This window comes from Momordica charantia (assembly GCF_013281855.1).
Source record: "Momordica charantia cultivar OHB3-1 chromosome 4 unlocalized genomic scaffold, Mcharantia_2.0 BLBB01000004.1, whole genome shotgun sequence".
NCBI classification, from domain to species: domain Eukaryota; kingdom Viridiplantae; phylum Streptophyta; class Magnoliopsida; order Cucurbitales; family Cucurbitaceae; genus Momordica; species Momordica charantia.
The window spans coordinates 13219449-13233669 of record NW_028275162.1 but is presented as its reverse complement, the minus strand read 5'-3'; the positions used below and the strand labels follow the sequence as shown (position 1 = coordinate 13233669).

Genomic DNA, 14221 nt, shown 5'->3' with positions numbered 1-14221 from the left:
ATTTTTTACATTTCATTAGGTTGAATGGTGGAATATGAAAAGTGTTAGAATTTCAAAGGTTTTTGTAACTTTTTTACTTCCTACCTCATTTTCGCACTAATTTGTTCATTTATTTTATACATTTTTTTTATCTTTAGTTCATTTTGGTTTCTAGATTTTGTGATAGAATACTGATATTTTCAATATTCTTTTTTATGTTGTAGATTGGCGTTGTTTAGCAATTGTTGATCATTGTATTTATCTTGCAAGCATTTGTCAATTTGATCTCAAATATCGGTAAGAAGTAAATATATTTATGAAAATATAGGATAATCGCCTTGATTTTGTTTTTAAATATTGCTATTTTTAAGTTCGGACTATTTGTAGTTAATTTAAATATCATTACTTTTTATTTTAAATATTGAAATTTTTTAAACATTGTACGTATACGATAATCGCCTTTATTTTGTTCTTAAATATTGCTATTTTTAAGTTTCGACTATTTTGTAGTTAATTTTAATATCATTATTTTTTATTTTAAATACTGAAATTTAAATGCACATGGATTAAATAAATGAAACATGAAGGGTTAAGAATATCAAAAGTTTTGCCTTTATTTATATAAATTAATTTTAAAATTAAATGTTTTTAAAAAAAATTAATTAGGTTGGATGATGGAATATGAAAAGTGTTGGAATCTCAAAGTTTTTCTAACTTTTCTAGTTTATGCAACTATAAAAGTGGTTCTCTTCCTCCTCATTTTCACACTAATTGTTCTATTTTTTTATACAAATTTTTTTCTTTTAGTTCATCGTGGTTTCTAGATTTAGTGATAGAATAATAACATTTTCTATATTCTTTTTTTGATCTCAAGCATCGGTAAGAAGTAAATATATTTTATGAAAATATAGGATAATCGTCTCGATTTTGTTCTTCAATATTGCTATTTTTAAGTTCGGACTATTTTGTAGTTAATTTTAATATCATTTTTTTATTTAAAATATTTTTACATATTTAAAAGTTATTAGGTTGTTTGTTTTATTTAAATACGACATGATTAATCTTTGATTTTCTTATATACATGAAGAAAAAATAATCATCCTATCATTTTATTTTATGATATACTTTCAACGAACATTAAATAATATCTTTTACGAATGTAATGTAAAAAAATAATTTTACTAACACAAGTACACCATTATCTAAAGTTATTTTATTTAAAATAAAAAGTTAAAAGTAACATGTATCTTTCATAATTAAAACTTTGTTTGAAAGTAAATTTTATTGTTAGACACACAATAATAACATTTTTAAGGCCAACTAGAGCATAGTTGATCAACAGTTAATGTACGTTTATCCAACCATGAAGTTGTTGTAAATATATATAAATTAATTTATTCAATCAAATAGTGAGCTATTTATTTTAATAAGTGTTACTAAATTTTAAAAATAATAAATAATTATCAAAAAACATAGAAAAATCACTTACTATTGATATATAATTTATTTTGTTATAAATAAGAATGATGGTAGTATTTGATAGATTCAACTTTTTTATAACGAAAATTAACGTCAATATACGATGCGATAAAATTAAGATACCATGTGCAATGCACATGTTAAATTACTAGTTTATTTAAAAGAGAAAAAATTACTATATAGCGTAGGAAAAACATTGCAATATAGATGATTCAGTACATAATTATAGTCTTTTAAAAGAAATTAGTTTTTTAATAGTAAATATTTTATGCTATTGAGAGACTCAGAAATTTTAATTAGTAAAATTTATTTGAAAGAAAAAAATTGCAATATAAAATTATATTTGCTAAAAAAGAAAAATATTGAGAACTCAACCTAGGATTTCTAGGTTGGTGGGGTGGATATATAATCACTCCAACAAATTAGTATAATCTAAACTATATATAAATGAGGTGATGGGGGAGAATTTTGTGTTCCATTTTTGCCCCCATTTTTTAATATATATCTATTTTACCCTTGAAATTCCTATAGGACACGACTATTCGAAGATGTCTGTTGAGATAAATTAATCTAAAAGAGATGCGATTGTTAAATTAAGCGACGATGCATCTATTCATGTATAGGTGTGGTTGAAACCACTTATAAAAGAAAAGAAATCCAAATATTTTTTTATTTTGCACAAAACTCATGTTCGAGACACTGTAAAACTTCCTTGTGAATTGTGTGGCTGGGCAAAAACAAGTGGTGCAGGTGATTGATAATGATGAAAGAAAATGAAAGTAACGAGAGTTGTGAAAATTAGAGACCTCCATCAACAACTATGAAGACGACGTTGGCGTCATACATCTATGATTGAAGGTTTGTTTTTTCTATACTTACTATATCTAAATGGGGCTATGAGGAGAATCTTTACCTCCCCATTTTGCCCCCAACTTTTTAAGATATACCAAGTTTACCTTCATCTATATTATATATTATCCCATGTACCTTTTCTATTGGATGTTATTATTTGAATGAGGTGTGTGTTTAGAGAAGTATTATGTTGAAGTATGACTATTCTTCCTTTACAAACCATTTATAGAAATACTCCGTTGATGAAGAGGTATCACTGTTCTTCCTTGACAAATCAATTTATAAAAAGAAAGAGTGTAAATTAAAAACTCATATATTATTTTCTCGAAAATGTCTACAAAAATCTCTTTTATCAAAGAACTCATACATTTCCAAAATGATTGGAAATTAAAAGTTTTTGTTCTTTGTAGGGGAAACATTGAAGCATGCAAAAATCAAGATTTGCGAATACAAAATTAATTTTAGCCAATGAAGAGGTAAAGTATAAAAATTGATGTGAATTATGAGCGTTATGTTTTATAAATTTATTTAAATTATTGTATTGTTATCCTATTCTGAGTATTATTTTTTATAAATTGACAAGGTTGTTTTCTCTTTAATTATTTGTTTTTGGATCTCTATAAAATTATATTTAATATTTGTATTTGTATGTTCTTTTCATCATATTTTGAATTTTTTATTTTATGTTTATATTTTTTTTCCGGAGAGGAATAAGCATGACAGTACACTTTCATGTCCAAGATACAAGCATCTCCCTTCTTCATTCTCCATTTAACTCTAAATGAAGATTCAGGTTGAGATGAATTTAAGAATAGATAGAAAAATTGACTATATAACACATTCTTTTTTCTGCAATTCAGCCATAGCAATTGTACAATGCCTCTGTCCAAGGAGACTACAAGTTCGTCTAAGTTGTTCTCATGATTTTGTCTATTTCGTCTGCTGAAAAAACATCCATCTTCATGGGTCGAGAATGCTGAGATTTAAAATATATATATATTGTTTTTATTAATTTTTGGATTTCTAAATTGATGTTAATTTTGTATTGAGTATCTGTTTCCTAGATTGATGTATAGTTATTGTTATGTTAACTACTTTTAGATTCTGTGTTTATATTTTTTAATTTTGTACACGGATAGTATCTGAATTCCAAAATCTATTTAATGTCTGAGGTAGAGTATAAAATTATACATCCCTGTTAGGATTTAACTTTTAGTTTTTTTTTTAGATTATTTTAATCTTTTTATGTAGATTATTTTCAATTATATATATTCATGATACGTTCCTCTTTTAATATTTAGTTAAAGTTCTTTTCAGTTAGTCTTTTTTCAAACTTTAAAATATATTCATGTTATATTTTAGTATTATTTTTCATATTTATACTAATATATTTTGTTCCTATTTTATTTTTCTTGGTCGTGTGATTTTTATCCCATATATTTTTTAATGATTTTATGGCAGTACGCATTATTCAGTTTCTTTCTAAAATTTTAATTCTTTAATTTCTCTTATTTGAGATTTTATTTTTATATTTAAAAAGTACACTATCATTTATATTTATCATTTTAAAAATAAAAAAATGATATTTGATTTATCAATTTTCAAATTTAAAAAGTGCTTAAGAGCAATAAACGGTCAATTTTATTTATTCCTATTATAATTTTGACTATCTAACAAATAACTTGATTGTTTGGATATTTAGTTACATAATTTGATTTAATGTATCATGTCTTAGATTTACTTATTTTTAAAATTATAAAAATATTTTTGATTAAAAGTTGATAACCATATTTATTATTTCAGATTTAGATCATATTCAATGTTTTCTACACATCTTATTTTATTGTCTTATTTTTTAGTCGGAATATTGTATTTTTTATATAAAATATCAACGAATACTAACATATTTTATTTGAACAACTAAATATTAGTACCATTTCAAAATTCGGTTTAGTTGTCATTCTATAAGTTAAATGTTAAAGACATTATATTAAAATATTTAAAACCACGTGCAATGCACGTGATATTAACTAGTTATTTAAAAATGATGTATGTTGTATTTGATTTTTTTTCCTTTAAAATAAGGTGGCTGAATGCAGTCTCCTCAAAATAACTTGGTTGGTAGATGAATTTATGAAGCATTATTTTTAGAATAAATTTAAATTTTGAGAATACTTTGAAAATAAGTTTTATGAATAGTAATATTAAAAAGAAAATCTCAAGCTCATGGCCATACATCACATGAAGAAAAGAGAAAGGGGAAAAGAAAGTTTCTTCCAACGGAAGAAAACAACGTTAAAAAAGAAAAAGGAAAATATGTTCCACAAACTTTCCTAATAATTCCTTTTTTTTTAACGGAATATTTTTCAAATAAATTTCATAAAGGGTTAGAAGAAAAAAAACAATGCATGTTTTCGTATCAGTAAGTTTAAAACAGTTACCCTCCATGTTTTCGATTTCTTCTTTTTCATTTCCAACTTTCTTAAGAAATCTAAACATATTGAACCTAACTACATTTCTTGTTTCTCTTCTTTTTGGAAACATTCTCGAAATTGTATATAGTTTTTATAAACAATCAAAAATAAATTTCTTGTTTCTTGTTTCCATTTCCAATTTGTTCCAAAACACAAATAAAAAGATTGTTTCATCATAATTGAATTTATGAATGTAAGGACCCTACAATTCATATTTCTTTTATAAAAATCAAGAAATTGGAACGTTACAAACGAGCCATTTGTTTTGCAATGTTTGTTGTTACTTGTTTATTATTTTTTAATAAATAAAAATAGAATTGTGTTTGGTAACTATTGAGGTAGGAATATGGATTCGGTGTCTGTCGTGAATAACTCCAATGAACGCCTACATACAGAAAAATTATTCATGGTGCTAAGCTAAATGTGTTGGAATTAATTAAATAATTAATTCATATGTGGGTAACAAATTAAAAAGTGATTATATTTAGGCTATTTAGTGGGTATATTACATGGCCTTCATCATGGACCTATGACTTCACATTTAGTGGTGTGTCAGCTTGTTGAGTAAAAACTAGCCTATTAATCTTAGGGGATTATGGGAAACCTTAGATTAATATATAAATATATGGCCTCCTGTTCCCCATTAGACGGAGAGAATTGTTCATATTCGATCTGGGTTGCATAGTTGAGAAAGACCACAAACCACTACGGTTTCGGGTAATTCCAATCTTTTATAGATTTTGGTTTTCTCCCATACTTAGATTCTTGATCTTGATTATTCTTGAATTTTATGGTTTTTATTTTAGAATAATCATGAATTACGATTTCTTTAATTTTTCCAACAAATGGTATTATAGCAAGTTTTGCATGGATGATAATTGAATTTTTGAGAATTACTCTCATGCCTAAGTTAGGGTTTTGTTGAGTAGTAATAGTTAAAAGTAGAGTTGTGAGAGTATCTCTTATATCTTAGATCTCTTTTCTTATTTATATTGGGAGTCTCCTTAAGTTGGTTTGAGTGAATCGACTAGACTAGATTTGGGTCGACTCAAGTCTGGTCAAGTCTGGTTTGGTTGGGTGGTTCAGCCTAATTGGTTTAATCCAAACAGAAACAGCTTGACCCATGTTGTTGTCGAGAATTTGTCGAGTAATTATACCCAACTACTATTTCATGATTTTGATTGAAAAAAGAAATAAAACATATTTAGTAACTATTTCTCGTTCATTCTTTTTCATTGAGAATAGAAATAAAAACATATTTGGTAACTACTTTTAGTTCTCTAAAACTTTTAAATAAATAAAAGTAAATTTTTTTTATATAAAAATTAATTTTTCAATTAAATATTTCAAAATTTTTATTTCTGGTTCAAAATTAATTTTTAATTAATTTTTTTAAATTTTTATTTCAAAATTAATTTTCAAATTAAATATTAAATGTTCTTATTTCTTGTTCTTTCTTTTTAATTAAAAAATAAAAAAAATTTTGGTAATCATTTATTGTATCATGTTTTCTATGATTTTAAATTAATAAAAAATGAAAATTATATATGAAAATTAATTTTTAAATTAAATATTCAAAAATGTTACATTAGATTTACTTTTTAATATTTATGATGCATTTTACAAATAAAGAATATTAAAAAAGTACTTTAGTTTATGTTTTCGAAAAATGTTAGAAATCAAAACATGAAGAAAGAATTTTAATTTTGTTGTTTAATTTTGAAATCCTTTCTTAGAAATTGAGAAACAAGGAACAAAAACAGTTATAAAAAGCTTATGTTTTAAACAAAATAAAGAATGAGAATGTTAATAAATAGACTCTCAATACTCAATTTTGGAGACAGTTTCTAAAAAATGAGAAACGATAATTATGAGCAATTACCAAATGGTTATGTTTCTCAAAAGTTGACAATGTGAAATAAAAAATAGAAAATAAAAAGATTACCAAACAAGGGTGATTTTGTTGTTTCCAACATTTCTATATAATTTTGGAAATGCAACTTACAAAAAATGAGAAAGAAATCCTAACCGTTACCAAACGCTTATGTTTATTAAAAATTAGAAACATGACCAGAAAACATTACTAAACAGGCATGAAATTTCTTTTCTCCCTTCTCACTTTTGATTATTCAAAAATTTTATTTTAGTATAACAAATTGGGGCTACAGAAGATGTAGACCTCAATATAAAGATAGATGTCGGTTACTGTTAAACTATGATCATGTTATCGATTATTTAAAATTGTCACGCTATCATTGGTTAAAAACATAAGCTCTCAACTGATGTAAATATTCACAACTTCTCTTAGAAATTGTAAGTTCAAAATTTCACCCCGATCCAAATGTAAAATTCTCAAAAAGAAAAAAAAATTTCCTACATTTTTCTTCTCCTAAACTCTCTCAAGAAATCATACACTGCTACAAATTATACATCAGTTTTCCAAATTATAATCCAATAATTAATTTCATCTTCTGAGGGGAAAAAAAAAACAATCATTTCATTTTAGTCCCTTACTACAAAACTATTTCAGTTCCCAATCCATAAGAACTGAGTTACTTAACTGTGGAGGGACTAAAAAGAAATAATGGAAACGACGAAATTAATTAAAGAATAATAGTTTGGTATTTAAATGAGTAGATGAAGAGAGAGAGGTTGAATGAAGAGGGATGAAAGTCATACATTTAACCCATCAAAACCACATTGCTTGTATGTGAGAGACTGCTTCCTTGGACTGATTACAATTGCACAATCTACTGAAACCTGTACATTTCCACACACACAAAAAAAAAAAAAAAAGTATATGTAATTGAATGTGTGATATATATATAATTCCAAAAATCACATGGGGGTGGGAAATGGTCCAAAAGTTCCTTTCACCCTAAATAATGGAACTTTGGGCTTTCACGTTAGCTGTCACCATTACTTCTCTCTCTTAATGTTTCTCTTCACACCACTCAACAAACAAAACTCTTCTTCATTCCAAATTCTTACTAAATTGAAATTTAAAATTAAATCTAAATCTAAATCTAAATCTAAATTAGTTCTATATCCAAATATAACTAAAAAAATTGAAAAACAAATTAAAGCTATTTAGTCCCTTTTTTTTTCCTTTTTTTTTTCATCCTGGTCTATTGCGTTGCAAAAATGCGCGTGAAAGTAAAGCAAATATGAAAAAACGATGCCACTTCTCTTGTCGCTTTCTCTCTCTATTTTTCGACTTCCTTTGGTACTACTTTGAAATCAATTTCTGTGCCTAACACAATTTTCTTTTAAAAAAATTGTTATATGAAATAATTTGAACAACAAATAAAATAAAAAAACAATGAATGGAAAAATACATTCATAAACTAAATTCAGATGATTCAGATGATCCAGATCCAACCAAATCCTTAGCACACAAGTATGCCACAGTGCTAATAGTGGAACCCAGTAAGAAAAAAAAAATTGTTTTTGCCAAAAGTAACCATTTTGATACTTACTTTTAAAACCTTTCAAATTTTCTTTTCTTTTCTTCCTTTTATCCTATTGTTTGACTTCCTAGAAAAGCAGACTAATTTTGTTATTTATTTTCCCTTCTCTATATTCTTTCACAAAAAGGAAAGAAAAAAGGCTCCTGCATATCAAAATTATTATGAATCCAAATTAGTTCAATTATTCATAAGATTTTACAAAAAAGAAAATCTGCTTACAGTTTGAAGGCAGCATTCAAATTTCCTAAATATATTTGACGGAGAAAAAGAGAGAAAAGAAAAAGGGGAAAAGGCTGAGAAATGCAAGAGGCAAAACTACAAGGGCGCAACACTACAATATGGAGTCTTCCTAAAAAAAAAACACTAGAATATGGAAGACTAGAAGGGTATGGGTGAAATTAGTTAATTACATCTATATCCCCCGTCGTAGGCGCAGAATAAAACCAAACCGGAAAACGGGAAACCGAACCGGAAAATTTGGAGGCGCAGCAATTGAAATGGGAAAGGGGATTAAAGATTTAATTAGATAGATTGATTACCTGAACCCCAGGGGAATTGAAGGTGAGGACGCGGATCTTAGCGGCGACATCGCCGAGAATTCTGAGCTCGACGCGGTCGTTCAAGGAAGCGTCACGGATCAAATCGGCGGCGTCGGCCTGGAGCAAATTGACGCGATCGACGGCGATGGTGGCGTCCACCTGTCTCTGGCTGTGGGGGTCTTGGAAGAAACCCGGGAGGGAGGCTCGGCCTAGAGGAATTCCGCGGTACATGACCGTGAACCTGGATTCCCCGTACTGGATCCCCACCTTGTTGGGGTTGACGGCGATGAATATCATTCGGATGTTGAGGGACAGAGAAGCGGTGGCCGGGTTCGGGTTCGGGTTCTGGGTGGGTGTGGTAATGCCCATGTACTGGACCCCCACCTGTTGGAGATCGAACTGGGGCTTCTTGGGCTTGAGGGCGAGGACGACGACGAGTACCACCGCGAGCGCGAGCAGGGCCAGGAAGGAGAAGAGGAGGAAGAGGCAGCAGCAGCAGCCCTTGAAGGACGCCGAGGACGACGATCTCGGGTAGTACTGAGGGTGGCGCTGGCCGGAGCTTGGTGGGCCCTGTCTCTGCTCACCGTTCGCTCTTGATGACATATTCCCTTCCTACCCTCCAAACCTTCTCTTCTTCCCCCTTTCTAGTGAGAGAGTGATTCTGCACTCCACACCCACTGCGCGTCGTCTCGTCAGTGCGTGCGCTCCAATGTCCAATACGCCCTTTTTATTTTCCCATCCCTTTTCATCCCCTCTCTCTCTCTCTGTCTCTCCCATTTTCAAATATTAATATACATTGCTTTTTTTTTTTGGTTTACTTTTTAATATTCATCTTTAAACTACATTGCTTTTTTGCTTAATTTTTTTGTTAAAAAACACATCTGTCGCTCTATTTTTTATAAGTAATAACTTGGACCTTAGACTTTTAAAAATAATGATTTAGTCCTTAAATTTTTAAATTGGTACGCTTGAAAAAAAAGACAAAGAATGAACCAACATGCCTCCAACTGAAGAAAAGAAGCAACAAATTTCGTCTTTTCCTCCGAGCCACCTTGGGTTGGCCAACAATCCTGGTAGAGAAGCCACCTAGTGTTACATAGCTTCCTTGTTAGAATTGCAGTGGCACGTGCATGTCTACTCCCCTGCTCGCATCTTGTTTGCACGCCTGCTATCATACCACGGCCTGTTGCCTATGGCCGCATGCCCATAACAACCTCTTTCCACATAATTTTATGCCATGTATTTAGTTTGTATGTTGTTTACTTTTCCTCCTAGTTTTGGTGGCGAGTGACTCCTCACCACTTTTAGCATACATGCATGTCTGACCAAATATGTCTTAGAATGTACTATAGGGCGGTACACCTAATCTCCTCCATACCTTGTATTGTATTTTTGTCTTGCCTCCAATCTATTCTTTTGCATTCAAGTTACAAAACAAGCTTTCAAAAATGCTTTCAAATGTTTTCCAAAACCTTTTCTCTAACCCAATTTTCTAAAACTGTTTTCTTGAGAACGAGGGTAGAGGTTGCGACATATAGCCATTGTGCCACTGGATATTCGTTTTCTAGTTGGCTAACTTGCTTGTGGGCGGAAGTAAGTGCCATACAATCGCTTTGTGAGTCCCGATAAATTGCGATTGTGACAGTTGGTATCAGAGCCTAGTTGGCTCCTCGATTTGGAAAATAGTAACAATGTCTGCAACAAAACAGTTGAGCAAGTCCTAAGTTGACAGGCTCATTGAGATCGAAGAACAACTACTGTTCTTGAGATAAGTCACTGACAATCTCCGATATGTGGAATCTCGGTTGGATGAGTTCTCCACCAAAGCTGATGCCATTTATGTTGTGAATGCCCACACAGATGGTCTTGCTATACGTGAATTAGTGCTTCAGGTTGAGATCCTAGAAGACAAGGTTAAGCAAACTGGCAACCTTGAACGTCGCGAAAGATTGTCGAGCTCGATTGCCCACATGGATGAGCGTGTTGGAGAATTATACACCTCCTAAAAGTCTATTGTTCAGATGGCCAGCAAGCTGACCGAAGATTTTAAAGCCGCCATCGACGATGTGAGGGGGAAATTGCTGAATTGAGCACCAGAGTTAATCTCACTATGAGAGCAATGAGAAATTAGGCCCCTACAAGAGGACCTATTCAGTTCAACAAAGTGAAAGTTTTTGAGACCCAAATCCTTCTTTGGGGTCCGAGATGCCAAAGCTCTCGAGAACTTCATCTTTGACCTTGAGCAGTACTTCAAGGCGACAAGCATGGTGATAGAGGAATCGAAAGTCACATTAGCCACGATGCATCTTGTTGATGATGTAAAGTTGTGGTAGAGAGCAAGGTATATAGATGTTTGATAACTCTCAAATAGATAGTGTTTTGTGGGCTAAAAAGGGACATTTATGTGCGAAATGTGAGAATCTATTCCAAATAGCCAAAAAGAATGTGAGAATCTCGAGAGTTGCCCTAAATTGCATGTATAATTCTTAGATTCTCTCAATTTTATGATTTAATGCTAAATTACTAAGGATTTGTGCAAAAAGAGTAGCAGGGCACCTAGGTCGAGTATGATGTTGCCTTGTTAAAGAAGTATTGCTGGAACACTATGAAACGAAGCGTAAACCTTGGAAGCTTACAGCATTAGCATCTCTTTTTCTACGTCCGTACAGCGTCTTGTGGGTGCCCTAAGTTTTAAGGCCTGGTATTTAAGGAAAAGGGGGCCGGTGCCGATAAGGAGGAAGACATAAGGACAGATTGATTCATTCGTTTTTGTTAGCATCAATTTCAGGAATGTTCCAGTGTTGACGTGGGAATTTTTATCGAAGAAGGTGAAGGGTGACAGATTGCTGAGAATTTGCAGTGTACACCTTTGGAAGCTTTCTGCTCTATTTTCATTCTCTTCAACGATGATCTCTTCTATTTCATTTTTCTTCTTTTTTCTTCTTTCCATTATGAACTTAACCCCAACTTTGGGGGGGGGGGGGGGGGGATTGGGAGGTTTCTGTAATATTTCGAATTTGCTACACTTTAGAACTTTGAAGTATTGATTTAACATAAATATGTTTACTTTTTTTCTAACTAAACTTGTGTGGCCAACTCGTTTAGGGTGCTAGCTTACTTGAGGCTCGGGAGAGTCCTTTTTGAGTGGATTGATTTCTGTTAGCTATAGTTTCCTTTTTATTTATGAAACAACACAGTGAATACTCAGGGATAAGGTTCACTCTATAGCACCTACGGGGTTGGGTTAGAGCAAGTGTTGGGTACCTCGGAAGAGAACTGTGGAGGTTTGGGTAATCAGTGCTTTAAGGAAACTTTTAGGTAGCAGTCTGAAGGAAAATAGTATGCCAACCTCCCGTCCCCGATCTTATAACCAATCGTAATCCCTTATCATTTTGTTGTCTTTAGTGGTTGCTTTTAGGAGTAAATCAAAGCAGATTTGACTAGTTTCTGTTTTAATCTTTATGCACTTTAAGTTCAGCAGAGCAACGCACAACATATATTTTTCTTGTTTTACTTTGGTGGTATTTCGAAATTACTAACAATTTTATAAGTTATTTCCCTGAGGAGACGACCTTGTTTGGTACTACAATTGAATATTTAGTGTACACTTGCACTAAGTTTCTCTTATTTGTGAGAGAGCGAACAAGTTTTTGGCGCCATTGTCGGGGAAATTAGACTTTATAAGTGTGGTTAGCCATTTTGAAATACGGTGTTTAAAGAGTCCCTCTACTTTTGTTTCAGGTGTGTTGAGTAGTGAATGAACGACTTCCCCACCTTTGAATTCGCTTTTGACCTAGAACTAGACAGCACCTTGAGAAGAAGATTGGCTAAACAACAAGTACTAAGAAGAGAAGTTGCAATGAATCATAATGAGCAAAACCCACATGTAGATGGAGTAATGAGGATACCAGGGGCCGGAGCTGCTATTCCATGCCTCCCCTGAATGTTGTCTTGCTCGTCGATGATACAGAGCAGGAAATCAGAGCTTATGCGGCTCCAGCCTTTTATGATTTCAATCCTATGATAGTAGATCCAATCATTGAAGTAGGCAGATTTGAGCTGAAGCCGGCAATGTTTCAAATGTTACAAACTGTGGGACCGTTTCATGGATGAGCGTCAAAAGATCCTCATAGGCATCTAAGGTATTTTATGCAAGGGGCAGATTCATTTAAAGAGGCTGGGGCCAGTAAGGAGGCTATGCGATTGAAGCTATTGGATCATGGTTGGATTCCCTACCAGCCGAATCAATCACCTTATGGAACGACTTACAAGAAAAATTCTTGATGAAATAATTCCCACCGTCAAAGAATGCTGAACTTCGAAGCAAGATCGACAATTTTCAGCAACTAACAGGAGAATCCTTAAGCGAATCTTGGGTGAGATTTAAGGGATTGCTGTAGAAATGTCCTCACCATGGAATACCGCACTGCATATATATAGAAACTTATTTTAATGGTCTGAATGAAGCTACGCAGCTGGTGATAGATGCCTAAGCTAATGGAGCTTTATTGTCAAAACCATACGCGGAAGCTTTTGACATTTTGGAAAGGATTTTACGAAACAAGCACTAATGGTCAAAGTCACGATCAGCTTCAGCAACAAGCCCTAATGGGTTGGTGAAAGACAATGTAGTGGCAGATCTTAATTTAAAAATCTTGCGGTTGGCTGATATCATTATGAAGAATGTAACCACAGGTGAGACCATAACTCCCAAGGCCAAGGTGGCTACTATGCAAAGTAACCTCCGCCCATACTATGAAGGTGAACACCATTTCAAAAACTGTTCGGGTAACCCTGCATCAGTCTTTTACTTGGGTAACCTTTAGTAGAGTAGGAATAATGTATATGGGAATACATACAATCCAAGTTGGAGAAACAACACTAACTTTAGTTGGGTGGGAAACCAAGCAGGGCACAACGCTGGATCAAGTAACGCTCAAGTGTATCCGCAAAACACACAATATCCACAAGGTTTCTCAGGACAAAACCAGAAATCTACTCAAAAGCCTCCAGATTCAATGAGTTTGGAAGATATGTTCAAGGTGTACATGACAAAGAATGATGCCAATGTGCAGAGCCAAGTTGCACTGTTTTGGAGTGAAGCAGCATCTTTGCAAAACATGGAAGTCCAGATTGGTCAGTTAGCCACAAAATTGAAAATAGACCCAAAGGAGCTGATTACGCTTGTTTACATGCGTAAAAAGAAGGTTTTAGATGCTGTTTTTACAATGTTTCAGTTTTGTTTCGGATTTTTCTCGATCGTTTGAGTTCCAATTCATGCAAAATTCATATATTATGGTTTGTGGTTGGCTTATATTGTATTTATGACATTTTAGGACCATTTGGGAGTGCAAATTAATCAAAAGAAGCAAAAAGACGGAAAAAGCATCATGGGAGGCGCCAGGCGCCTGGGAAGCCTGCAGAAAAA

The 14221-nt window shown here is 32.3% G+C and overlaps 1 protein-coding gene and 1 non-coding gene across 2 annotated transcripts; both read right to left on the bottom strand.

Moving 5' to 3' along the window:
• Positions 1-7064: 7064 nt before the first annotated feature.
• On the bottom strand, positions 7065-9598 carry LOC148211856 (Late embryogenesis abundant (LEA) hydroxyproline-rich glycoprotein family). The gene is made up of 2 exons (XM_088122365.1): positions 8794-9598; positions 7065-7544 (listed from the first exon to the last, which is right to left on the bottom strand). Exons 1-2 carry the CDS (start codon positions 9394-9396, stop codon positions 7458-7460), a joined length of 690 nt encoding a protein of 229 aa, XP_087978491.1. The 5' UTR covers positions 9397-9598; the 3' UTR covers positions 7065-7457.
• A 3508-nt stretch (positions 9599-13106) lies between these two features.
• On the bottom strand, positions 13107-13213 carry LOC148211855 (small nucleolar RNA R71). Its single transcript, XR_015790633.1, has one exon. It is a non-coding gene; the product is annotated as a small nucleolar RNA R71 (small nucleolar RNA).
• Between the last annotated feature and the right edge of the window lie 1008 nt (positions 13214-14221).

Coding starts and splice junctions, on each gene's coding strand:
- LOC148211856 (XM_088122365.1), bottom strand. CDS start 9,396: ATGTCATCAAGAGCGAACGGTGAGCAGAGACAGGGCCCACCAAGCTCC. Junction 7,545..8,793: donor TCAATTCCCCTGGGGTTCAG/GTAATCAATCTA, acceptor GGAAATGTACAG/GTTTCAGTAGATTGTGCAAT.